This window comes from Coloeus monedula (genome assembly GCF_965178545.1).
Source record: "Coloeus monedula genome assembly, chromosome: 22".
In the NCBI taxonomy this organism is placed as follows: Eukaryota; Metazoa; Chordata; class Aves; order Passeriformes; family Corvidae; genus Coloeus; species Coloeus monedula.
The window spans coordinates 7,694,200-7,720,886 of NC_138802.1; the positions used below are offsets into that span (position 1 = coordinate 7,694,200).

General features: G+C 44.7%; 1 protein-coding gene across 5 annotated transcripts in view; it reads right to left on the reverse strand.

Moving 5' to 3' along the window:
• Window positions 1–26,687, reverse strand: part of SPEN (spen family transcriptional repressor) — a 65,601-nt gene that overhangs the window by 31,225 nt on the left and 7,689 nt on the right. For all 5 annotated transcript variants that reach the window (XM_082295716.1, XM_082295718.1, XM_082295717.1 and 2 more), the window contains exons 2-3: window positions 15,870–16,190; window positions 12,097–12,573 (exon numbers count right to left, since the gene is read on the reverse strand). In XM_082295716.1, coding sequence (XP_082151842.1) covers window positions 12,097–12,573; window positions 15,870–16,190 — 798 coding nt within the window. The remainder of the gene's footprint in view (window positions 1–12,096; window positions 12,574–15,869; window positions 16,191–26,687) is intronic.

Genomic DNA, 26,687 nt, shown 5'->3' on the forward strand with positions numbered 1-26,687 from the left:
TGGGTGAGCATGATGAGCTTCTGTTTAACATCACCTTCACGGAGGGAAGCCCTGGGTCAAGATCCCTCGTGAGAAGTGCTGCTGCGGTCACCCAGAACCCCCACCTCCTCCAGCCATGCTGCAGCCAAATTATTCCAAGCACTGCTAGGACATGCCTGAGGAAGAGCTGCTGCTCCAGGCATGGATCAGACAAAAGTTGGCCAAAAGCAGTGTAATTGTGTTATAAGGAAGAGCTTCTGCCACCTATCTGCTGATGATCTAAATTAGTATTTTGCAACTGACACCTCAGAGCACATGAAATCTTTGGACAAAAGCCGTATTTTAGTATAAGATTCATGGGAGGCTGTCTTAACATCCACTGCAGATGGAAAAGTAAGGTATGAAGAGGCCAAGGGCTTTGCCCAAGGTCATTCTGTGAATCACAGAGAGAACAGGCTCAGGAGTTTGATCTCCTGGCTCACGGGTGGCCAAGTCTTTTCAAAATACCAAGAAAGCAACACAGAATCATTTATGCTGGAAGAGAGCTCCAAGATCATCAAGCCCAACAGTTAAAGGCCACATCCTCAACCACAGCACTGCTTTCATGAAGGGACCTACTCGGCATCCTAGGAAAAACCACCGAGCTCTACTCCAAGCGCTCCCTATGAGCCAGGAGAGTGAAATGCCATTGAAAATGCAATCACCACTGCATCCAAGTAGGCTACTACACTTTACTCAAGGAGCAAAAAGCAACCTCTTTTTCCTTAACAGCCCTGTCAAATGCATTCCTGGGAATAAACACTTCTAAATACAATTTTAAAACCATTTGGCATTGACTAAGTGTTGAACACTGGGCATCTTTCAGAAAAAAAGCCTTTTTCAGACATATGCTAGAACAAAAAAAGCCCTAGCACTGATTCACCTCCAGGTTACTGCAGTTATTTTTTAACACAAAGCTGCCAAAGATCACGGCAAACAGCCCCATAGAATTAATTCTGTCTTCGTGTTTTAGAAAAGCATCACACCTTGCCTTAAAAAACCAAACCAGGCACTATTTGCATGCACTGCCTCCTCCCAACCGAAGGCATTGGGTTTTTTTAGCAATACACAAAACACCATTTGTTGAAATTCCTGATTTGGAGCAGTTCTGAAATGGTGCATCCTCTCCTATAAACAGAATTGTTCCTGGGATGGGAGTTGCAATGGAAGGCATGCCAAGATACACAGCTGAGCTACAATGCTGCTTAAGTAAATTTGGGAACATGCAAAGCTTAATATAGAAATTCCCTTTATGGCAGATAACACCATGGAAGTTTAGTACTTCTAAAAATGGTGACTATTGTCCAAAGAGAGAAATCCAAATTAAAATGGACAGAGTGACCCTAGTTCTCCATCCGAAATAAATCCATTTATCAAGGGTGTTTTTCAAAGAGAATTTCTATTCCCTTACATCTTAGAATCATAAAATACTCCTTCTGATCTAAGATTCTAATAGAATCTTCTACAGCCTTTCAAAGAAACACCAAAGAGATGAAGGGAAAAATAATTTTGGAGGGTTTTTTTTTTTAATGCCCCTTTTTAGACCAACAACAGTGACTAGAGGAAGCACAGGAGAGCTCTGTAAAACCGGAATGGAAGCTGCTCTTCTGGAGTAAAGGACTACTTAAAATGGAAGGCCTGGGAAAAAAAATGTCATTTCTGTGATCTCAGGCAGCATAAATTATAGAGAGAAGACATTTGATGAGTTGTATGCTAAGGATTAATTTGCCATTTAAAAATGCAGGGAACAGATGGATCTCTTGGCTGGGACTATATTTGGGAATTACTTCATTTTGCTGCCCACATGCAAATAAAAATACAACTAAAAGTAGAACTTTTTGTGAGCTTTCACATGGGTAGAAAACACTGAAGTAATGAAAATAAAACCAAAAAGAAAATGTCTGTATGAAATAGGTAAAGTGCCACAGCACCTATTGTGGATCTGCAGTAGGCTGGGGGAGAGAACATGATTTTACTTTGTTGAGCAACTATGGAGAGTAATGCCAGGCTTAGAAACTAAAAAAAACCCAAAACAAACAACCCAAAAACAACCCAGCAAAACTTGTATCACATGACAGGGTTTGCCACTTAAGAGTAACTTCTGAAAAAGCACCTTGTTGTAATTTAATTCCATGGAATTTGTTAGGATTACATCTCCACACACGGTCAGAAGGTCCAGGGATTCTTCCCAAAAGCCTGGGCCAGTTCCATCGCACTGACTGGGGATCGCAAAGCATGGGTAAGAACTTAATTTGTGACAAAAATGCAAAAGTAGGGGAAAATCCAGAAGAAAATGCCTTACACCTCCCTGGACCGAGTGCCTGTACAGCCCTGACCTCCACCCCGCATGGCAGCAGCTGGGAAAGGAGGAGCAGTGCGAGGCATTTCCTCTGGCACAGTGGAGACAATGGGACGGAAGAAAAGTCCTCCAAGGAATTCCCACAGGCAAAGCCTGTGTGTTTTCCTTATGGGAGCCAGTGCTTTCAAACCCCCAAACCACGGCAGCTACATGTACAGGATTAATTAAGTACCTTCCTTTTTTCCACGTGATTTCTCCAAGTTCAAGGGAAATTGCATACTGAAAAGCAAACCCAACATCAGCTCCTGAGACGACTGTTAGATACCATCTCTGTTTCTCCTCTAGCAACATAACGAGCCTTTCCTCTTTCCCTCCACCTCAAAAACAAACAAACTGAAAACTTCACCCAGCAAAGTCCCGACCGGCGCAGGACGTCCTCGGCGTATTCCCAGACTCCGGAACAGGGATAAGCACAGCTCCACGCGCGTTTAGAAAACGAAGAGGAATAGAAAATCTGTACTAACCCGACAGCTTCCTTTCTGTGACTATTCATCCTTCACAATCCAACAGGACACACCAGCCAGTAAACAAACATGGAAGGGAGGGACCAACTTCAAAGCAACTGTGTAAATCTTACATAATTTGAGGGTTTGAGATCTTGCAGCAACCTCTTACCCAAGGAGGTGTCAGATGATCCAAGGAGGTCAGACCTGTAGCAGCCACAGTAAGTAGGACACTTTGCATCTCACTCAGCCCAGCCCAGCATCATTTCTCCGCAGGGACCTGGGGCCGGGCATTCTTGGCAATTCACTTTCAGGAGGAGAACAGTGCCTTTCTTTCACACATCACCACGCCAGCAAAGCTCTCTGCCTTCAAATGGATGAAAGATAATAAATACGCGAATGCCCTTACGGCCAGGATCTGCTGGAAATGTATCTTAATTATTCTTGATTTTTAAAGGGTTTGATGAGGTTCTCTTATTTTTGCGCAGGTATAAAACCAATGATTTCTGGGCATCTGCAGAGAACATCCCGCAACCGTGGAAGAAGTGAGGATACAGCCCTGAAAACCACTTCCCTCTCACAGAAAGGATTCTCCAAGAGGTACTTTTCCTGCCATCCTGGATTTCCAAGTGTCTTCTAGCCAAAACCATCGCTTTGAGCTAAATAAAGCAACTGAGCACTGAAGCCCAGACATTTCTTGAAGAGAAGGAATTAAAAGGCTCCACGTCTCGCTTCTCCAGACAGGAGAGTGCAGTCACGGTTGGAAGAACCAGGAAAGAAAGGAACAGGTCCCCCACCTTTGTTACGGGCCTCTTGCGAGGAGGGATCACAGAGAAGTCCTGTTTCTTAATGCCAAAGCTATTTTTGTTCTTGTATTAGGCACTTAATGAATAATTACGCAAAGACTTTATTCACATGGCATCTCCACAGTGCACGTCTCCTTCTTCCTCCTTTTGGAAACTCAGCTTCCCTTCAAGACTTTAAAAAATTTGGACCATGTCCCAGCACATATAAATTTTTCCTCCTCTACAGAACACATCGAAGCCCTCACCTCTCTCCCAAGCCTGTGATTTTCCACTCGGAGCTGTGCTGCTGACTCCTCTCCGAGTGGCATTACGAGCTGACCGCAAGGATCTGGAGTGGGATCCCTAATCTCCTGCTAAGAAGCTTTTGCACTTAAACCCTTGATGCCATCATTAGTGGTTTTGGCGCTCTCGACGTTACGGCCGGACTGTGCTCGATGCCAGGACGATAAGGGCAAAGCTAAGTGCATCAGGTACACGGTTAACTCAACGGGCAAAGATTAGGGGATGATACTATTTTTTATTTTTTCCCCAATAAGGCTTATTTACTATTAATTCCCACCCGTGATCTTATTTAATTACAACATGTTCCACCTGAAGTTGTTTGTAAGATTAATGCCCAAGTCGCAGTGATACGCCTCAAGGAGACCTGCTCTCCCAGCCTTTAGGTTTTACAGGGAAGGTTCTCCTCCTGCATCCACGCCTCTGGCAGAAGCAGAAACATCCTCTTTGGGAAAAAAAAAAATACCAACAAATCACTGTATTTGCAAGTCCAAAGGGACGCGCTGTCTAGGCTTTAATGGGAACACGTATGGCTGAGCCCAGGCAGTGCCTGGATTTTTCCTTTGATCGCTGTAATGACTGGTATTTTTTCAGGAAGCGTTCAATACAGCCTTCCTCTTCTGCTATTCATCCCTCCACGTGAATATTCATTAGAAATTATTAAACTGCCCTTTATTCCAAAGGTCTGTACGACAGGGATCCTCTCCCCCACCTCTGGTGCCTGCGGTGTCTGTCTCTCCTTCTGAGCTGACTCCACCATTGCTGCAGATAAGCACTTCCAGACTACGATCCCTCTAATCCATTTTAGCCATGATTCACATCCGAGCTGTGTGTGTCTCCCAGAGGAAGGGGAATCTGGACCACCTGTGCAGAGGGAGGCAGCCACCACAGCCCATGGCACCACACATTTCCCTGTTTTCCTTGGCTTTCTCGGGGCTGGTTTCCCCTTGCTCTCCCAGTGTACAGCACAAAAAGAACACAAGGCACAATTCTTCCTGCCTCCAGGATCCCTCAGACTAAGACCAGCCTCTGAGCAGTTACACGGGCAGCTTCAACTTCCCTGACCTCAGCTAATTCTTTCCTTCCCTCAGCCTACTCAAGATGATTAAGCAAAATACTTGGAAGGAAATCAAAGTCTTAAAAACGCAATTAGAAGTGACCATTTTGTTAATACGTGCACGCACAACCCCAAAGTCAAACCCATTCCAACAGCACCTGACCTTCGAGAAAACAGCAATTTTTAGCAGCTCCCACGGACTTAAGGAACAGCCTAAAGTCTCCCACAATGCTGGTGGGAACAGTGCCTTCCACATAGCTCAGGTTTTTCCCACCATTCCTAAAAAAGAAGGTTAGGAAGACATCAAATCACCAATTCTCACACCAGACACCGACTCCCACAGATCTGCAGCTGTCCAGGGGTGTCTTAAAAATATCATTTTTAACACGCATCCTTCGACACACCCAGATCTTCCTCCCCCAGCTGAGAAAAAGGCAAGTTCACAGGAGGGACTGGATTCGGCTGCCACAAATCCTCATATTCTCTAGAAAAGATTCTGATCTCATTGCAAGAAACCTTTAAAGCATTGAAATAATAATGATCTCTTTAACAACAATAAAGTCGTTTGAAATTACCAATAAAGTTGTTTGAAAATAGTTATCATAGTAATGAAACAGAAATGTTTTTCTAGGGCAATTTCCACTTCACCCATCCACCACATATTTTTAAGACTCCCTTCCCGAAATTAATTTGAAAAAAGATTTTATTTTTCTCTGCCTGCAAAGAATCAAATGCACTTTGAGAAAGCAGCAGTTGAGCTTCTGTGCCTCGACACAGAAACAAAGCCTGACAGCCCAGATTTAGATAACACCTACTTCTGCACATTTAGGAAGAGGCTTAATTGCTTTGTCATTTAGAGCCAGCAATTACCAACTATTACTGGGAGTGCGGCGGGGGTGGGGGTATTAATTGCAGCCAAATGTCCACTCTTTTTTGGGCAGCTCACACCAAGAAAATTATTTACTAAATAAAAAAGAAATTAAAACTCCTCTTGGTTATAACGTTTCAAAGTATTTTATTGCCTATTTATATGTAAGATGGGGGATGGGTTCTCCCAGAGGGGCCAACAACGATGGAATTTCTATTTTATTTTGAAATTGTGTCCAATCACAGCACTGGTGGTATTAGGATGTTGGAGCAGGCTCCAAAATCGCCCTTTTGGGGGGATTTTTGGGGCTAATTCTTCCAGCGAGGAAACCAGAGCGAGCAGAGCATTTAAAGTTTAAAAAAAAAATAAAGGACCTAAAATTGGAAGGTTGAGAGGGAGAGAGGGCAGTTTTCCCCTCGGAGCCGGCTCTGACACAGACGCTGCTGCTTCATTTCCCTGCGCTGCGTGAAGGGAAAACCTTCACGCAGGAGCGAGAGCTGCTCCAGTCCTAAGGTGGGGGAGAGATTGTATTTTTTTTTAAGTGCTTTTTTTTGTGGCAATCGCGGTGTTTTTCCGCGGGGCCCGGGCGGCCCCGCCCCGGGGGCGGCGCGGCGGCCCCGGCCGGCTCCCGCCGGCTTAGACCGGTTCTCAGTGCAAACAACCGCCCCCCGGCCGCTGGGGCACCAGGACGGCGGAACACCCGCTTTTCCCTCAGAAATACCCGCTTTTCCCTCAGAAATACCCGCTCCCACCCTCACCGAAACACTCGGGTGAGGTGGCTCCGCGGCCGTGCCGCCATTACAGCGGCGACCGCGCTGCGCCGGCTGTGAGGCGAGAGAAAGCGGCGGGGTTTCAGAGCGAGATAGAAATCTTATTATGCAACGCACATTTTTAATAGATTATTGCCGAGTCCAGGGCTGAGGTAATGCAGGCTGTCAGCAGCCGGGGCGGGAGGCCGAGGGACGAGCGGGTTGCGGCCGCTCCCTCTCAAGGGCACCGAGGCCCCATTTCTTCACCATCCGTGAGGAGAAGTTTGATATATCACGTTATTTTTTTCCACAGAAGGATCTATTTATGTGGTTACACATGCACAGGTACGTCTTTTTCGGCATATCTCGAATATAAAGGTTTGCTTTCTGTATTATAATCTCTCAAAAGCCATCTGAAAACTTTCTGCCTGTGCTCAATCTCAAGAAACTCGATACAGTCCCCAAGGGTAAAAAAGCCACATTTAAAGGATGGTCTCAGTTATATTTAGCTGAGCAGCAGCACAGGCTGACACGAGCAGAGACACAAGGAAGAACAAAGTGAAAACGCTCGACAGCTGGTCACAAAAACCTGCGAGTATCTGAGGTGGATTTTTTTTTTTTTAATTTTCCTTTCCCTAATTCACATTTTGCCGCGTGGAGAGAACATCAAAGCAGCACATGGGTTTGTGTGAACAAAAGGTAAAGATGAGGTGTTTCACCTGACTCTGTCAGGATTTACTGTTGTCTTTGTGTAATGGAAAAGGCTTCCTACTCTTAAGAAATTCTTTAATTTTCTTTTCTAAATCTTCACCTAATTCTTTTCCCATACAAACAAGGAGCCTGCTCAACCTTGTCGTTCTACCAGAATAGATTAAAAATTTTCAGCTCATCTCTACAGTACCAATGTATGTGGAATTATTTAATCTTGACAAAAGCCATCTCACAGATGCTTCAATAAAGACTAAACAGCTACATTTAACCTCATTTTTCCTGATTTTTGATCTGTCCTCAGCACAGGCATCTCCAAACCCACTCAAAATCCCAAATCCCAGCTAAGTCAGTGATTCATCACTTCTGGCAGCAAACGACGCGGGAAGGAGAAGATGAAGACAATGGTAGAGAAAGGTTTGCGTTATGTAATGAAACTAAAACTCACTTTTTTCTACTTTCGCTTCAGTTGTTGAAACAGGGTAAGAAAGTCCCTGACTAAATAAAATACACTGGAGGTTTCAGGGAGCCTGTTTTTCCCATAATTAAAATTCTCTTGGCAGTGTTTTTCATCAGTTTATTTCAATATTAAGACACACATGTATTCCATTCCAATGGTAATTCCTTGCTCCAGAAAGAATTTCATCACAGAGAAATCTAAAATTAAATCCAATCTCTAATTACCTTATGCCTTGCCCTCTTGTCATGAGAACTTTAAATACAGCTATTAGAATTTTTAAAAATTCCTTTTCAAATATCTGTATGTGCAACTTCTTCCCGTTGCTTGATTTCAGCAAGACTGGAATAACTATGTTCACCTTGATCTTGGTGAAAATAAAACCAGTGTTTTATCTAAGCTGAAAATGCTCCTTTAATTTCACAATATCTATTTCATATTACAAGCTATAGGGAAATAGTCATCTAACTAATTATTCATCCAACTCCAGCATCCTGGAGATGAGACAACCAAATAAACACTCTTAAAAATAAATTAAAGGTGACTACATTACATACTATAGGAAATTATTCATTTAACTGGCAAATCCTCCAGCATCCTCCACATCAGACAACTGAATAAGCACTCTTAAAAAATAAATTAAAGGCCAAGGGAAATCTCAGGTCGCTTATCTGTAAATTGAACACACGGGGTGTTCACGCTTCCACAGCCTGGACATCACCTTACAGGAAATCAAATACTTCTGCCTGGATTTTTGTAAATGAATTCAAACCCCATCCCAACAAGGATTTTAGGAGCGAAATGCCCCACTGTCAGCACCGGGTGGTTCAGCACACTGCTGCAGCAAAGCTTTAAAAATAATCACTAACACATGGAGCAGCAAGAGACGTGTCAGGCCATTTGACGTTACAAAACTGAATCAAAAAGCCCAGAAATTATTTTTAGCGCATTAGAGCACCTCGACACGCAGCCTAGAAAAGAGCTTCTTCTACCAAAAAAAACAAAAAACAAAAAACAAAAAACAAACCAACCAAACCAAAAACACGGGGGATTTTTCCAGGAGGTTGGGCAGGGCACAAACAAAATCTGGTTTGCTTCCTATGGGATCACCCAGCTTCCATCATGGCCAGCTTCTTCCATGACACAGTACAGAAAATATGTTTGCTAATGTATCATTTGTGGTGTGTGTCTGAATCACCAAAACTGAGAAACTGAGGCTTCTAGTGGTGGCAAATTGTCATTTTTTTAAGGGCTTTTTTATTCTTTCAAGGTGATAAAAAAAATTCCATCAACCCTTTTCCACAATATGAGTGGGGAATGAGCAATCTCACATTAAGAAGACTTCAAAACACAAATTCCTCCTCAAATCCATGCAGGAACCATCCACATCCACCAGCTTCCTCACCTCAGCCCAGCAGGCAACTTCTGAGAGGCCACAAAACAACCCAAATAAAGCCTGGCTTTAGGTAATACCAGTTATTTTTAACGTGTTCTTTTTTGGTTTTAGTTTCTAAATTACTCCCTTGCAGCTCCATTACCTGCAAAGGCTCCCAAAATAGCAATTTAATGCAAAGTTTAGTTGAGATCCAACACAATAAACGCTTTATGAAATAAAGGCTTTTTTGGGTAGTTTTTTAATTTTTAAGCAATCTGCAGATCATGTTTCTTCACGTTACTGTCCAGAAAAATCAGCTCAGTTTAATCAGTGTTATTACTTCACACAGCTCTTGAAAACCACAAGCAAGGAAACCCAAACTTCTCCTTCACTACCTTTCTGCTGCTTTTTCACAGCTCCGGAAGGACAGTGCCTGGAACAAAAGTTCCCACAAGTGTTGAACACGCCCCATGTGTCCCAAACACTCTCCAGGGCAGGGAACACAACTTTGCCAGCTGAGACCAACAGGACGAGACTTGAGTGACCAAGTTCTTAGATTTCAGAAGAATTCAGTGTCATAAAGACCTTAGTAACACTATGGCGTCGCAAAATTGGCCATTTCCACTTATAAAAAAGCCATAAGAGAATCTCCAGCTTGCTAAAATCCTCAAGACTACCACGGAAATTGCAGGCAATAATTATTCTCCAGACAAATAAAACTGGATGTATTACACAGCAAGTGGGAGCACCGAACCAGGGGAAAGGCTCACCAGCAGTGTATGAGTGGCTTAATATCTACATGGCTAAATTCAAAGTGTGTTGAAAATTAAAACATGTGTGCTGTGAAAGACTTCAAGGTCAGGTGGGGTTTTGCTCCCCAAAGTAACGAGAGGGTTAAATGTTTATTAATATCTAACTGATTGCTGAGAAACATGTAAAACTCCTTTCTGAGCCTTCAAAATTAAATATACAATCCACCAGATTCCATTACTTGCTCGACTGAGTTTGATTTTATTGTATGAATAAGAAAAAAATGTTTTATTTCCTCCCAGAGTATCGTCTACTTTTCCATTACTACAACTAGAAACTGCCAAGAAAATGAAATGCTCAAGCACAGCAGACACTGCTTTTCTTCTCATTAAATCTTAAAACTTGGTTCCAGTGGGATCATATTTAGCCCTCTCAAATTCAGAACAGGATTTCATCCCGCCTCGACATCCCAACAATGACATTTTATAAATACTACAAGTTTCTTGGACGCCCTTCTCATTCCGCAAGGAGCAGAGAAGCACCAGTAGAGATTTTTTCTTCTTCCCCTGCTTCAGATTTTTTTATTAAACCTTAAATGTAACCAGCCCTCCTTTCAGTCCATCTTCTCTAGGATTTTTTTGAGACCTCTGGAAATCTCACCGATTTTTCTGAGCTGTATTAAGTGTGAAAAATCTTTGACAAAGGATTGTCTTTATTCAAGCATTAAGCTCTCATTGAGCAAAGTGCTGGAAATAAACAAGTGCTTAAAGCAACCTGTAAGTTGTCTTAGATCTTCACCTGCTCTCCAGCTGAGACAGAACCTGGATTTCTAAATCCATGAGGAGAAAACAATAATTAAAAGAAGTCAATTAAATCCTTGCATGATTCTTTAGACATGAGGGGGTGGAGCAATCAGAAGAGGAGAAACTGATTTCCTCATCTTCTCTTCTGTACACTCTCCATGGGTGTCAGCCCATCTCACCCTTCCAGAAGGTTCAACATTCAAGGTAAGATTCTGTGAGAATAATTCCCTTGGTCAGAGAGTTCTGCCAGTGGTAAAATTCCATTCACAGTGATAATCACAGAATCCTGTGACAGGTTGGGAGGGACCTTCAAGTTCATCTAATTCCACCCCCTGCCATGGCAGGGACACCTTCCACTGTCCCAGTTTCTCCAAGCCCCGTCCAACCTGGCCTTGGACACCACCAGAGATCCAGGGGCAGCCCCAGCTGCTCTGGGCACCCTGTGCCAGGGCCTCCCCACCCTCACAGGGAGGAATTTCTTCCCAATATCCCATCTGACCCTTCCCTCTGGCAGTGGGAAGCCATTCCCCCTTATCCTGTCATTCCAGGCCCGTGTAAAATTGAACACTCTACCAATACACTTATTTACTTAATGAATATTTTCAGTTTTAGAAAAGAGCTGGTATGCAGAGGAAACGCTGCCAACTCTGCAAACCCTCCCGAAGAGCAGAGCTCTTCGCCAAAGAGCATAAAACATTTATGGGTGCAACCGTAGCTTCGTGGTTTCCACTCCTAGGGTGAACTTACTCTTAGAAGGCTAAATATCAGAGAGGCACATGAAATTAATAAATTTAAAAATTCTTAAAAGAAATCAGTGATTACCTAACACCTTCTTTTCTTCCCCCTAGGTATTTCATAAAGCCATGTAAATACAGAGCCTATTGCAGAACCAAGGACATGGGAAATATGTTACTAGGAATAGCAAACTTGGATTATTTTCTTTTAATTCTTCCAAGTCTACAATTTTTGCTGTGAGGCAGCGGGGAGAAATAGGAAGGTGACAAATCAACCTTGTGAATGTCAGCAGTGACAGGGACCGAGAAGAAACAGAACAATACCACTCATCATTTCCCAAAGTACATGGAAGTAGGGCCTGTAAAAAGTAGCTGACCTTAAAATTTGCTTTTTATCTTGCTGAAGCAAATAAAAGTGACCCCATTCTCCAGGCACACAGGCAGCAAGGCCTTGTGTCTGTACATCCCTGCTCTGCCCAGCCACCATCTCACAGGTGCTGCATGGATCCACCACAGAAAATAACGAGTAACGGCACCAGCGTTCCCCTTGGAACCCTTCGTGCCAACTGAGCCTTTTTACATTGCACTCCAGTTTATTTCTACGTCAATGAACAAAGCTTTGCCACGGAACAACTCCTTGGGCTCGCACCTCAGGAAACGACCCGCACAGCCCACGGCACAGGGACCTACCTGTCGCTGCTGGTACTGCTGCTGCTGCTGAGGGAGTCGCTGCTGGAAGATCTGCTCCGGGAGCCGCTGCCGCTGGGGGAGCGGGCGGGCCGGGCGGCCTGGCTGGCCAGGCGCTGCGGGGACTGCGTCCTGGACTGCGACGAGTGCGGCGACCGGCTCCGGCTGTGCTGGTAGTTCCGCTCCGGCCTTCTGCCTCGTACCTCCCGAGTAATGTCATCCCTGTAGATATCCCTGTGTACCACACTGGGCAATGTAAACTGCTCCCGGGCCCTAGGTTCGTATCGGGGGTCGTGAGCATCAAAACGGTTTGGACTTCGGCTCCGAGAAGTGTAATAGAGCCCATGTTGTAAGGTCCGCTCCCGAGGGTCTCTATAGTAATCCTGATCGTAATGTCTCGTCCGATCAAATCCGCCCGTCCCCCGCTCATGGTGTCCATAGGCACTATGTTCATAAGCACGCTCCCTGTTATCTGAAGCCCTGCATTTGGGAAGGGGGAAAAATATCGCATCAGAAAGGGGCAGGCACAACTAAAAGCAAATCATGCAAACATTCACGGCAGCACGACTTATTGTTGCGACTGCTTCTCCACTAACCAGCAATATCCTATCAAGCAACTGACAAACTTCAAAACATTTTACTTGACTCCAAAGTTATATTTGTATACGATCAAGCTGAGCAATCATTTTGGTTTAATCACAATATGGGGCTTTCATGACCAGCGACTTGCCTGCACAGGAAAAAAATTCTGCTTTCCAGTGCAGAATCCTCATTCAGGTTGTTCTTTTTCTTTTAAATTCTGTAAACAAGAAAAACTTCATGTTTGTGGACATAATCATTAACTTTTTTTTCTCTCCATTTTTGCTTAAGAGCTCCAGAAGTTTTTTTTCAAAATTTGGTAATTACTGGAGCTCTTGTAATTACCCTTCTGCAAAAATGGCATTACGAATTGGGCTGTAGCCATGAAAGCCTCCATGCAAAGCATGACCCAGAGGTAAGAAGCTGCTTTCAAAAGGGGTGGCATAACCCATAGAGAATTCCCAGAAAATTAGGGGGGTTCTTGTTGCTGTTCTAAAATATTTCACCCTCTTAGAGGGATTTTTTGCTTTGACCAGATTGCTACATTCATTTCTTGTAAAAGCTGTGGATGCTGAAGAAACACCTCCATTACTAATGCTGGAACTGCAAGGATGCAGGTCCCCACAAGATACTACAACCCTACACAAGGACTGGGAATCCAATTTTTAGGCAGTTTTTGTTGCGACTGCTGCTGTTGCTGCAGTCGCAGAATTTCTGTCTGCACAAGCTGCTGCTTTCCAGCAGCTACAGTCCCGTTTGTTTCAGTATTCTCAACATTTTAAATTGAGAAAGGCTCGGTGATGCTCTGAGTTAGTCTGATCTCTCAAATAAAGAGATAGTAAAACTGACAGATAAAGGAACACTACAAATAGTTGAGTATTCTGATTTAGACAAGTACCAGGACGGTACGTCTTAGTTACATCCACAAAATGGAAGATCCAGAATGGTTACGTTTAACATTTAAAAAACACTTCTAAAATTCTAAATACGTCAGGGTAGCCAAAGTTAATTTAAAAATTAATTATCCATCTTATGAAGGACATTTTAACCTTTTTTCCTCAGCCTTCTCTCTTGGCTTCTTCCTTCAGAATCTGTTATGAGTCACTTCAATCCCCTGAATCCTGATAACCCAATTCTGCCTTGTGCCTCCTCCTCCCCCTCTCCTGCATCACAGCTCTAGTTCAAATGGCAGCAATATTTCAGGGATCTTTTATAAACTGAAAATGGGATTTGAATCTTTTTTTGATTGGCATCTCAGGAAGTTCCTTCCATTCCTTCTCCAGTGAATCACTAGATCCTTAATCCTCTCAATATATTCACTCTCTTGTTGAATTGTAACTCATATCAAGCTTTCTATAGAGCTTCCTCACATTTTGCCTGCATTTTTTCTCTCAAATCATATATAAGAAACTGCTTAGCCACTGCAAGAGACTGTCATTACCTTCTACATCTGCTTGAAATTCATTGTTGCCTTTCTATTTCCATTACCTCTTGCTCGCAACAATGGAATTTTGAAAGATATTTCTGGATCTGGCACATAAATGTGTCTCTATTTTGGTTCTTTTTGCCCCCTTTTGAAGGACCAAGATCAACAATTTTATAAACGATTGCATTTAGCATCCTACAAAGTGTTAATCAGTGAGAGCTGATTTAATGAGGTCAGAGAAAAAGCAGTATTTTCTAGCAGGTTACTGCTACAGAACTGACTGAAAGAACAAATCCTTATCCGTGAGAAGGACACAGAAGACAGACAGAGGAAGCAGAGCTGAACAGCTACTGGCTACAGTGCTTTCTTCATTTATCTATTAGTACTAAGTGCTACTGGAGTTAGTGGAAAGAGAGGGTTTGACTTGGGTTAGGAGAGGGGCTAATATACACAGGGCAGGACATACCAACCTTTTCCAAGTGTGGAAACACGACCTATATTCCCAATTAAATCTAGGGAGAGAATTGTGAACATAACTTCCCCAATTTTGGCCCCTCTTACAGGGGTAATCCACCTTCTTAATGGGCAAGGGTGTCAAATGATATTTTAGATGAACCAACAAGAAAAAAAAAAATCTTAGTGACAAGACACAAAAAAAAAATTCCACTGGACGGAAGTAGTCCCAGACTGAAACCGTAACTCTGAAACCCCCAGACTTCTTTCTTGAGACAGAAGGCACTTAAATAGATCCATAATTTTAATTTCCAGCCCTAAGTCTGAATCAAGCAGCTGGTAGAAGATCCCCCGAGGCCCGAGGGCCCTCACGCTGCTGCCAGCAGGCATCCTCTGGCCGCCTTGGTAACCATCCAGCCCAGTCACTTCTCACTGGTGTATCCACAAACGGGTATTAGCACCACGTCCTTAAAGCTAACGTATGTTTAATGTGGAGCAGCAGAGAGCTTTTTAAGAGACTAGATAGTAATCCACTCCCCATGGCTACTGGCGTCTTGACTGTATACCATCCAATAAATTCAAGGCAGTAGTTCTTATCCCAGCTTTAAAAAAAAATAAACTATAATTTCCAAAATTTAGTAATGTCCATCATCTCTTTTTGCCAATGCCATCAGAAAGAATAATCCCAATAACTTGGAAAGGATGTAGATCCAAAATGGAACCATCACAAGCTGCCTTCGGTCTTCTCCATCCAAGCGTTATTTCCATGGCTAAGTGTTGTCTGTAGAATCCAAGGGGCCGCATCATTAAAGTCTACTACGAATTTTGTGGTAACAATCCAATTAACATACCCGCTGCGTATAGTGAGAACTGAGAGCTAGGCATCAAGCTTTCACCGAATTCTAGGTTCTAGTATTCCGAAGATACTCCACAGAGAACTTCACCACATGTTGTAGAGTAAGATAGCTCCATCTGGCAGCAGGGATACATCCAGCAAGGCCTTAATATTATCCAAGAAATGGGATCGTTACTTCTAGAAAAGAGTAACTCCAATATCGATGCTGGCCAAAGGAAATCTTCCATATTAAAACCACCTTATTTCAAGTGTAGGTAGATATCCAACCAGCTGCAGGACACATCCTCTATGGATCCACAAGGTACCAGCCACTGGGATAGAAATCACTTCTGTTTCCAACCCAAAATAGGAAACATAGATAATTCCCAAAATTTTAAATCCATCTGGGGGCCCTAGATACGAGTTTGTGTTTCTCACCATATCAAATACAAAATACCTGCCTAGAGAAACCTTGGAACTTACCCATCAAGTCTCCGCTCATAACGTCCTTCCCGTGCATGAAGTGATGGTGGGGGGCCGTAAGTGGGCCCCCCACCACCTCCTCTGAACCCAGAAACCTCTCTACTACGAGATGCTATGGAAACTGTATCATCCAATCCCCGTGCAGCACTGGGAATGGTTCCTGGCTCATTATAATCCGTCCGTAGGTCTCTATCTCCCATTTTGTTGACAGAGTTGTGTGCCTTCTGCGCACTTTTGATGTCCACAAAATCCACAAACGCTGCCACTCCGCCTTCTGACCCCCTCTTAGGGAGGATTTTGACACTTTCGACACGTCCATATCTGGAAGAGAAGCAAAGCAGAGCACACAGGTTAGTGCTGGTGGGAAAAGACCACCTTTAGTAACATTGCCTCCTGCAAAATCAACAGCCAACCCTTCACCCTTCCCATGTGCCAGGAAAATCAATCGTTGGGACACACCAAGAGGGAAAAAGCCATTTGGAGGGGGGAAAAGGCCATTTAAACTTTCCATGGTTACATTTAAACTCCTCTCTCACAGTGTGGGCAGCCTACCATGGGACCACCCTTTTTATAGCAACAGAGCAGCAGCAGAAGAAACAGAAAGGTGTTCGCAACCAGAGCACCCTGCACATCATTAGTCTGACACAATTAAGGAGGCACAATTAAAACAAAACCGTGTCACGAGGAAAAATACAGGCAGCCAACAATTTTCTTAGGAGACAAATGACCTTGACACAGCAATTCCACTACTCCGATCTGTATTTAACCCAGAGTCTCCACTGTGATCCCCGTTCCTGATCTCAAACCCGTTTACTCCCAACACCTTGCAGGACGCGCGGTCGGCACGGACCCCCCAGACCCAGGTGCTGCCGGGGTTCAGCCTCCCACTCCCACTCCGGCCCCAGCCGCCCAACAGGAGCGCTGAGGAATGCCAGAGGGAATGTGGCACCACCCTACGTAATGTATGTTAAGTAACTGCAACACTGGCACTTACGGATGAGTAAATGTCTATGTAAAATAAAAATAAACCCAAACATGTTTGTGTACACAAGGAAACAAGATGTAAAAACATATTTAAATAACTTGCATCCACTCACAGCAGAAAGGACAAGCTGGGAGGGATGAGCACAGTGATGTTTTAACAGCCAACAACTGCAGGGTTTGGGTGCTCGGTTCTCTCAGCCAAAAGATTCTGAGCAAACCAGGGAAAAGCTTTGAACTGCAGCTGGTAATCCAGGACAAGAGAAGGCAAAAAGTGTATTTTTGAATGTGCCGTCATAGAGGAAAGGGATACACAAATAAAAAAACCTCATCAGGAAGTATTTGTAAACTCCGTGAAGAATTATTGCAAAAAAATTTCTATGCACAAAGGCAGCACAATGCCGGACAGATGTAAACAGACCTTACACAGGCAAAACTGTTCTCAGCCACACACACAAGGAAGAGGGAATACAACCACCAGGCTGAGGCACACACGCTGTCAGATCCCGGAGCTGCCTCGGTTTCATGCCTGGCTTTTCCTACACCTTACAATTTCATCATTGTTGTTGGATGACTAATCCTTAAATACGATCTGAAAACCTGCCTCGCTGACTGCTGCCTTCTCATTCCAGCCTGACCTACTACACTTACGTATAACCTGGTTTGGATTTAGAGCCCTTTTCTCCCTGGTTTATACTCCACTGAACACGGATGTGTGCACAAACAGAGCATCTTCCAAGAAAAAAATGCCTTGTTGGCCATAAAAAGACACAGTCACACACCAGACACACGTTCCTGCCTCTCAGCTGTCCAAGGCTGAGCTTCTCACCTTTGTGCCCCTGGGTAAAGCACAGGGATGTTAATTCTTGGGAGTTGCCTAATCTGTAATGCTCTGGTTATTTTTTTTATTTATTCTTTGTGTTTTATTTAATTACAAGCTTCAAATAATGGCAAATGGAACTGCACGAAAGCTGCTTCTCAAAGCTTACTCTCTTTGGAAGCTGGGATATGATTATCTTGCCTTGAAAGCAAGATTTAGAAAGCCCAGAAAAGTAGAGGATATGGTTAATAAAATCTGTGTGAGGAAAAAAAATGGCCTAATTGGATGTGGCAGATGTAGAGAGAACAGGAGAGGGAACAGGAAAGGAAGGAGAGGGAAGGAAAACAGGAAAGAGCCTATTTGAGAAAATGTTCATGCCATGAATGAACGTGACAAAAAATACGGAAAGTAATTAGGAATCCTAGTTAGGATCACCCTTTAACATACATTTCAGTGCCAGTTCTCTGCAAACAAAGATGGGCTCCAACCCTCATATCTACACCAGGTAGTTCCCAAACTGACTGGTTAGAACACACACTTTCGTTTTGTTCTCACTGTTTACATGTTCAGTTTCTGGCAACACAAGCCCATATTTGCCTTCAATCTTCATGGGGGGCACAGGATTGAGATACTATTGATAATGGTATCAATATCCCTAAAATCCTAGTTGTCGTTTGACTGCAGTCACCATGGCCCACCTCACATGAAGCACTGCCTGCCAGTGATATTAGAGCTGGGCTCTGAACGACTGCCTGCTCACCACCTTGACAATTACTGCCTGATTCTGAAATCCTAACACGTACATGTTATTATACACACACAGTCAGAACTCAATCATTCTTTTGCTGCAGAAGATCCAGAATGTGTTAAAATGTTCAAATATCTGAGCTCGTGCTGCTCAGAAAGCAGAGGATACAAAACATCAGTCTAATAAGGTCCCCATCTACCACAAAAACCACCTAGCAAAGGTGTAACCCTTCCCAATAATAATTTTTATATTGGAAGAAGTGTACTTTGGTTATTAATTTTTTTTTTTTCCTAAATAAGAAATGGATGGGGGAGGCTACTACTGTATTGCACTGCAGCCATGGTGCTAAATCACTCCACTCCAAAACGGCACCTTTTAATCCCCCCTTATCCAGATACATAAATATAGGCTGCGCTTTGGTGCCCTGCCCCGTACCCTTGACAGGCCCCGAGGATAATCTCTGACAATCGCCTTTGCTGAAAGCGAGGGAGGCAGACGGGAGGAGGAGAAAGGGAGCAGAAGGAGGGGATGAAAAAACCGAGGAGAGAGAGCCCTGAGTATTCCAGGGCAGCTGCTGGAAGAGGAAGGTTTGCATTTTCTGTGCTCTGCCACAGTCCTGTGATTGCAGACATCCTTCAGTCCCCACCGCGAGGATCAATGTGCCGAGTGATCTGGCCCGGCCGCACCCATTGGCGTCTCTCCGAGCTGCTCCTGTCTTGGCAGATGCTGCCGGGAGGAGACTGGGGGGAGAGGAGGGAGATCTGCAGTGCTGCATCACCACATGGCTTCACTGCAGCACAGTAACGTTATAAGGAAAAAACCACGACACTTTGTGAAAGGCCGGGGGAGGAGAGGCGGCGAGAGCACCGTGCTTCCCTGTGCCGAAGCAAGGCAAGATGGAGGTGAACATGCTCCAAGGAGCAACCTTTGTCCGGGCAGAGGGCTGGGAAGAGGGGACAAAAGGCCAGGGGAGGCATGGCCACGACCTTTGGTAGCACTGCCAGAACAGCTCCTCTCAACCTTCGCCTCGTATCGCTACACCTGCACATCAGCCCTTCCCAAGGCTGCGTTTTGCAATCGCTGCCAGACCAACAGAAACAAAGAGGTGCCTTTGCTCAGCTCCCACTCTGCAGACTCGAACAAAAACAAGGCCTTTTAGTGCCTCTTCCCGTCCACAACTCCTGCCGATTAATCATTAGCTCCACATTGTTACGAAGGCAGCTGAGGCCGTGTTTTCGGCAGGGTTTACAGTTCAACCTGAAGCAGAGGAGACGAGGACGTGCAGGAGCTGTTATGTCACCGAGCTCCTCCAGCAGCACAGCACGACCGAAGCACCCGGCTGTAAACACACATCGAGCAGCCCTTGCAGAAAAAAGTTGCCCAATAATCACCGCTCGAACAAAGCCACACTAATCCAGCTTTTCAGACAAAGAAAAGGAATTCATAATTTAAGCATTATCGGTTTATTCACTGTAGATCAAAGCACCTCTATATTCAAGCAGCTGAAATGTCTCTGGGCTCTTGGCACGGCTGCTCAGCATGTTTCCCTTGCTCTCCAGCCCTTCCTCCTCCCAGACCGGGAGACAGCACAGCCGGGTTGGGAAACACAGCCTCCACCAATGCAGGACCAGGCTGGTTCCTCCTCCCCAGGGGCAACGTGTCACCCAGGCACAGCCAAAGTCATCCCACACCCTACAGTCTTCCCTAGCCCGGGGACTGACACCCTTGGCTTCCCAGCTTTAATAAACCACTTCAGCTCAGGTGCTCACTCCGAACACTCTTCCTGCACAGTCCCTGCTGTTCCAAGCAAAAGCTTTCCAAAGCAAGCACAGGCTATAAGAACGCCAGCCAGTAACTTTGTAGTAAGCAAACCTTACTGTTTAGTTGCAATGGTCTATGAACTGATTAGGATCTTTATAGGACATATCTGTACACGATAAGAAAGGGTGGGTTGAAGTGAGGGAGATTCAATTTTTAATATAAACCAAATCCCCCTTTAAATCACAGTACCTCCCCACTTCTCTTGCTGAGTTCCATAGAGGACCTTTCATACCCAACCATCTTCATCACTGCAGAGTTCTGCAGGTCAGCTACATCCTGGCTGAAGAAACTTCACCACATTTTTATTTAGAAGCTGGCACAATGCTACATTCCACATACTACTAAATGTAAGAGACACTGCGGGACCCAAAATAATGCAGGAGCTTTTTCTGTGCGTGTTTCTGCACCGCCCGTTGCAAGCATGATTTGATAAGATGCTCTGATACAGCAGGACATCCGAGTGTTCTGTATTCACTCGGGTTCCCTTTGGCTGCAGTCAGGTATCTTTAGCCATCTGAAAAGCTCGGCTGATTTTGCCGTGCCACACTCAAACTCCTTCCTCCTCCGTGATTATATAACCCCAGCATGCCCCAGCCTGCATTATTCAGTAAAATGCTCGCACAGCTTGAAGCTTTCCTTGGCCAATCGCATTCCTCTGGCTTTGTTGTTATTTCATAACAAAATAATGTGTCCTGAAATAATACTTCACCAGATGTTTGTGCCTCTTCTCCTGATTCCTGACACCAAATCAGTCCAAATACCCCACACTAGAGGTACTCCAGCCCTGCATTCCCCCTGCACAAAGCAGGTCTGCTCTGGGTACAGGGAAATCCAGGTTGTGCAGCTACTAAACCTCCATAAAGCAGGATGCCATCACCCTCCACAGGGAATTTTAGCCAGGCTAATGGATGTCTGTTGAGTCCGTGAACATCAGTTCTAGGGTCTTCTGCTATCATGGACACTCATTTCACAGCCTGAGAAACTTGGCCTACCACAACAGCACGTGCAGCCACTTCCCAGCCATAGAATACACAAAATAACACACCAAAGAGCAGCACCGACCACACTGGGATCTTACCAGCAGCAGGACACCGAGCCACAGGGACAGCTATCCTGAAGAAATCCTGTTTGGAGTTAAGCACCAGCCTCCAGTACCAGCAGCTCCCAGCAGGAACCGCACAGTGAGCGTCTCCCGCCCGCACCGCTCACAAAAGGTGTTTAATATTCACCACTGTGAGAGTTCCTGAGCCAGCAACACAAAGGGAACTTGTGTCTCTACACAGGCGTTTGCAAAGATTATAGCACTACAGCCGATCACAATGAGGGCAGTGATACAATAAATGAAATACACAGCACTTAGAACATGCTTATCCTAAGGAAATTACATCCCACCATGTTCCAAGCTTCATATTCATTATAGCCATGTGCTTTACTACCATAAAATATATTTATACACTTACAAATTTTTTTTTAGAAAGGGCATTTCATATGCAGAGCAATATAAGATGGTATTTCACCACCTCGAGACCTGAGCAGCACAAGTCTTTGGAATTAAACTCTGCCTCAAGTAATGCAGAGCATTACTCAAAATTTGACAGTATTATCATGTGCCTGGCATGGAAGGAGACTTGAGGACTGACAGACACAGAAAAATCAAGGAATCTAAAAAAAACCCACTCAAAATTGCACTGACTGTTTCATAAATACAGTAACTGACCTGTAGCAGACAGCGGAACCAGGGACAGGCCATTGAGAAGAGTGTGCACATGGCTGGTCGGAAAAATCATTCCAATTCACTGAGATGGATCTTGATAGAAACGAGCAGAATTCCATCATCCTGGTAAACTACACTTAATTTTAAGTCTAACAAGTGTGGGGAACTGTCAGGTGTTGAGCCACAATCATTTCACTTTGTAGAACTGTCTCTCAGCCCTAGGGAATTTGCCAAACGATATCTCAAATGCTTCCAGACAAATATGGCCACGTCCCCACGGCCGCTGGCCTGGGCCAGCAGCTGCATTCAGGGCAGACCAGGAGCAGCATTTACTACGGACAACTCGAGAGCGAGTCCTGGTTGGCTCCCTCACCAACTGTGTCCTTCACACACTCCCAGACTGCTTCCTCTCTGCTGTATTTCCAGGAGACGTGGTAGGTTTAAGTCCCCCACAAGAACAAGGGTGATCATGAGATTTCTCCCAGCTGCTTAGAGAGTATTTCATCTGTCTCTTCAGATGAAATTGGTCTCCTGGTTGGGTGGTCGAGAACAGACTCCCATCAGGATATCTATCCCACCATTCTTTCCCATAAACACTGAACCCTGTCACCACCATCATTAAGCTCTAGACAATCCAAACACTTCCTAACACACAGGGCTACCCCCACCACTTCTTCCTTGCAAATTCCTTCTGAAGAAGTCACAGCCATTCATTGCAGAACTCCAGTTGTGCCAGTCAACCCCACCATGATTCCATAATGGCAACTCATACCATCATCTCCTGCTGTGCAATGGTTTCCAGCTCCTCCTGTTTCTCACCCGTGCTGAGGGCACTGGTGCAGATAAATTGCTGTGTGTATAAAGGTAAGACACAGCGAGTGGCTGGGACAGCACTCTGGACGATCACAAGCAGGAAAGCTCATCCGTGAGTGATAAATCCACATGATGTGCAGCTCTGAAATCCTTCACCTTCCTAGAGCCAAGCAAAATAAAAGCTCCTCATATCACAAGGAGCTCTGGTTTTCGAGCCACACCAAGAACAGCCCTTGCGACAACAATGATTCAGAAATATGCCCTAATTACCAAGGTCCCATCATCAAATGTCTAGATTACAATCTGAGATGCTTTAAAACCTGTTTAGAGTGATCTTTATTAGCTCTGCGACCTTTGGGGGGAGAAAAGCAATGTTCTTCAGGGCATTCTCTTCAGCTCTTGTTCTCATAATAAAGATCTTCAGGGAAACATCAAAATCCAGCAGCAGAAACAATCAGTGAGGTTACGGAGCTCTGCCAGACAATCCTGGGGTGAATCCTGAGCTCAACACTCATACTTCTACCCTCCTGCCCCAACACCCAAACCATTTGAACCCAGACCCCTCTGGACTTTGCAGCTCACTCTGGCCCCCAGCAGCACTCAATGGGAAATCTCCCAACTCCCAACTACAAACGGGAGTTTTGTTAATGAGATACAGCACGTGTTCCTGCCACGCACGGAAAACAGCCAGGGCTTTGTCTGCACTCGTAATCCCTAAGAGATGACAAAGTAGGAAATTAAAAAGCTAGCATAGGCACATTCACCGATACTCCTGATACCTCTGGTATTTAGGAACAACACACTCAACAGATCAGATAGTCCGGAGATAACTCCATGCCGAAACAAATGCTCGCCTCTTGCTTTACAGCTCAGCCAAATGCTCCATTTTAAGACCCCAAGTAAGAGTGATTCCTAATTAAGACATTTTATTTTTGTCTTTATTGCAAAGTGACCTTTTGGATACTGCTGAAGTATTACTATACAAATGGAATTATTACATGCCACAAAGGGAAGAAACAGAATATTTAAAACTGTTTTTTCATAGTTGCCGCAGTCAGTAGCAATGATTTCATCCAACAGTCAACACACCAGGAGATTTTTCTGCAACCCCCATGACAACCAGTTCTGCCACAGATCAGCTGTTGCAGCCAACACGCATCAGGTCACACGTGAATATAGGTGCATCCATTCCTTAAAATATTGACCAGTTCCACTGCAAGACCCCCAGGACACAGAACAGCCCCCAGGAAGAGTCCTAGCAACCTTTCAAACCAGGGCGAAGACAAGGGCGGGGGAGCTGAACCCATGCCTTGGACATGGGGATTACATGAAGCTGGATGAATAAAAACACCTCCTGGCACTCCAAGCAACATCTCACTGGGCTACATTTAATATCCTCCTCACCCAGTCAGCAGTTCTGCTGCTGGCAGTGTCAGGAGAACCCAGCATTGCATCAGCCCAGCTACAGCTCGACCGTGCTGGAGCGAAGGGCTCAACACAACATCAGCCACTTACAGCTGCCAGCGGTAACCGGACAAGGCACGGCCACCTCAGCCAGCCAGAACAGAGAAAGCCTCTTCCTAAGGAACTTTTCCTAGTTGTTGCTATGGAACAATTAAAGAAAAGCATGGAAGCACCCCTACCTTATTGGTATATATATTATTAAAAAAAAAAAAAATCAAAGTGGCTTTGTGAGCAGAACTAATGAAGACTCATTTCTTACGGATGCATGTCTTGAGGTCGAATTCTCGGGCATCCAATAACTGCCAGTTCCCACTGCAGCTTTTCCCACGGTCAGGAACACCTCTCTCCCATGTGGATTCTTTAATGTCTAATAAGGGCTGTGCTCTCACTGCAGCTTTTCTCTCCATGGGGCCACTAATCAGGTCTCTCTGCTCTATTAAAACTGCTTGTTTTCACTAAACTCAAAGGAACGTTGTGTCTCTGAGACTGAATATCCCCTTCGCCCTCATGTTTATCTGAAACTGGCAAATGGGTTCAAAATTGATTAGGGAAGATATATATACACATGGCAGGAATACCTCAGTCTTGCTCTCCAAGTAGATCAGAGTAAATACCACTATTTGTAGAAGCATGGTAAGGTTACAGAAATATGTAGGAACTCTGCATGTTCAGCTGTGTTGTCTCAAGCACGACGAGTTGTGATTCTTTATCCCCAGCCTACACAGATGCGCACTGTCACGTTCCTACACGCTAGACACAGAGCCTAGCCGAATTCCATCTCCAGGGCATTTTTTTTCTTCCAGCTTAAAGCATAATCTGCAGATTTGCTTCAAAAACACCAGCGGTGATAGGCTACATTCAATGCTTTCTGCAGGGGAATTGCTCAAGCCTGTTCTTTTGCGTGACTGATTTTAGGATTTGTTTGGATTTGATGTTAAGAACGCGCTGCATCGCAACTGTAGGGGAATCTCTTGATTAATCAAGGTTTTTCATTCTTACATGAAAGGGTAATTCCCCATCTCACTTTTGCTTCTCCAAGCTCTGCTTTGCATGTATTCGGCAGCAGATGGAGGAAAATGCAGAGTCACAACATTATGGTCTCCCTGCCATGCTGCAGAGTACTTGAAATGTGGATCATCTTAAAGTTCTGAAGTCATGGTCCTCACTGGTACAGACTTCTCCAGTAACAGACATTTACAACCTCTTCTCCAAGGTTTTGTATGCTTTCCAGAAAATGGTACTTCAGAAGAAAAGAAAAGTTTATCTGTCTGCAGTCTGAGACCACCTCAAATGATGGAACTGCTCTTCCCCCTCAAACTTCATCTGGGTTTGAACAAGTGACCGGCTTCAGTTTAGCCCATAGGTTCAACAACTTGAAATTCATTTCTGATGGAAATCCAAGGACTCTCAGTCAAATCCCTAACCACGAAAGCTCACCAATGCTAAGAGGTAATGATCTTGACACCAGGGAGGAAATCCAGCCAGTTCCCAGCCAGTCCAGCCACTCCCGCTCTGCCACACCAGCCAGTCACCAAACACAGATCTGCAAATGTTACTTCATTGCTTCATGACTCACCGCTTCCATCGCCCTGGAGAAAGTGCTTGTCCCTGTGACTAAACCAACTGGCAGCACAGTCCTTGGCATGAGCCAGGTGTCAGCCCAAGGAAAATAATATTCCCCACTGACAAGTGCCCGGCAAGAGCCTGGTACACGCTTGGGTGTGTTGTGTCTGCAGTGACTACCTGCGCTCCAGGCACTTTCTCCATAGGCGAGAACCTGGGACTTTCCAGAGCCAAGCTCCTGAACCAGCCACACTTTAATGGCTTTTCTTTTAGTGCAACTTAAAGTCTAGGTTTTGCAAAGCTGAGCTGGAAACTTGAGTTTCATCGCAACAACAGGCAAGGTTTCACACCTCAGCTTTACGAGCTGACTTAAAGCAGGCCTCACCACACCAAAGACTTGAGCAGAGCTCTATCTGGAGATGAACATGTACTACCAGACCAAGAGGGCTCCTCCTGCGGTTCAAGGATACACCACACAACCAGATACACCAACACAACTGCTGGGAAAGCTGCTCCCTCATTTTATGCCATTTCAGTGATCAGCTTCACCTTTAAGTTTCAAATCAGACTGACACAAGCCAGGCAAGAGCATGAACTGCAGGCAACCCAGGGGCTGTTAACTCTGAGAGGATGTAGAGGAAAAGATGCTTCCTGAGCTCAACTGCTGCCAAAAAACTGGTGTATCTCACCATACCCACAACCAGCGTTATCATCTACCAACATCAATCTTGAAGCCACTTTTATTTTTTAAATGTGGCAAAGCTTCACTGGTACTAATTCTTCCAAGAAGTTGGTTCAGAGTTAACAAAAAGCCCAAAGGTTTATTGAGACTTTGATTACAAGGCAGTGACTGTGCTGGCCATTGGCTGTCTAGATGCATATCCAGCTGCCTTC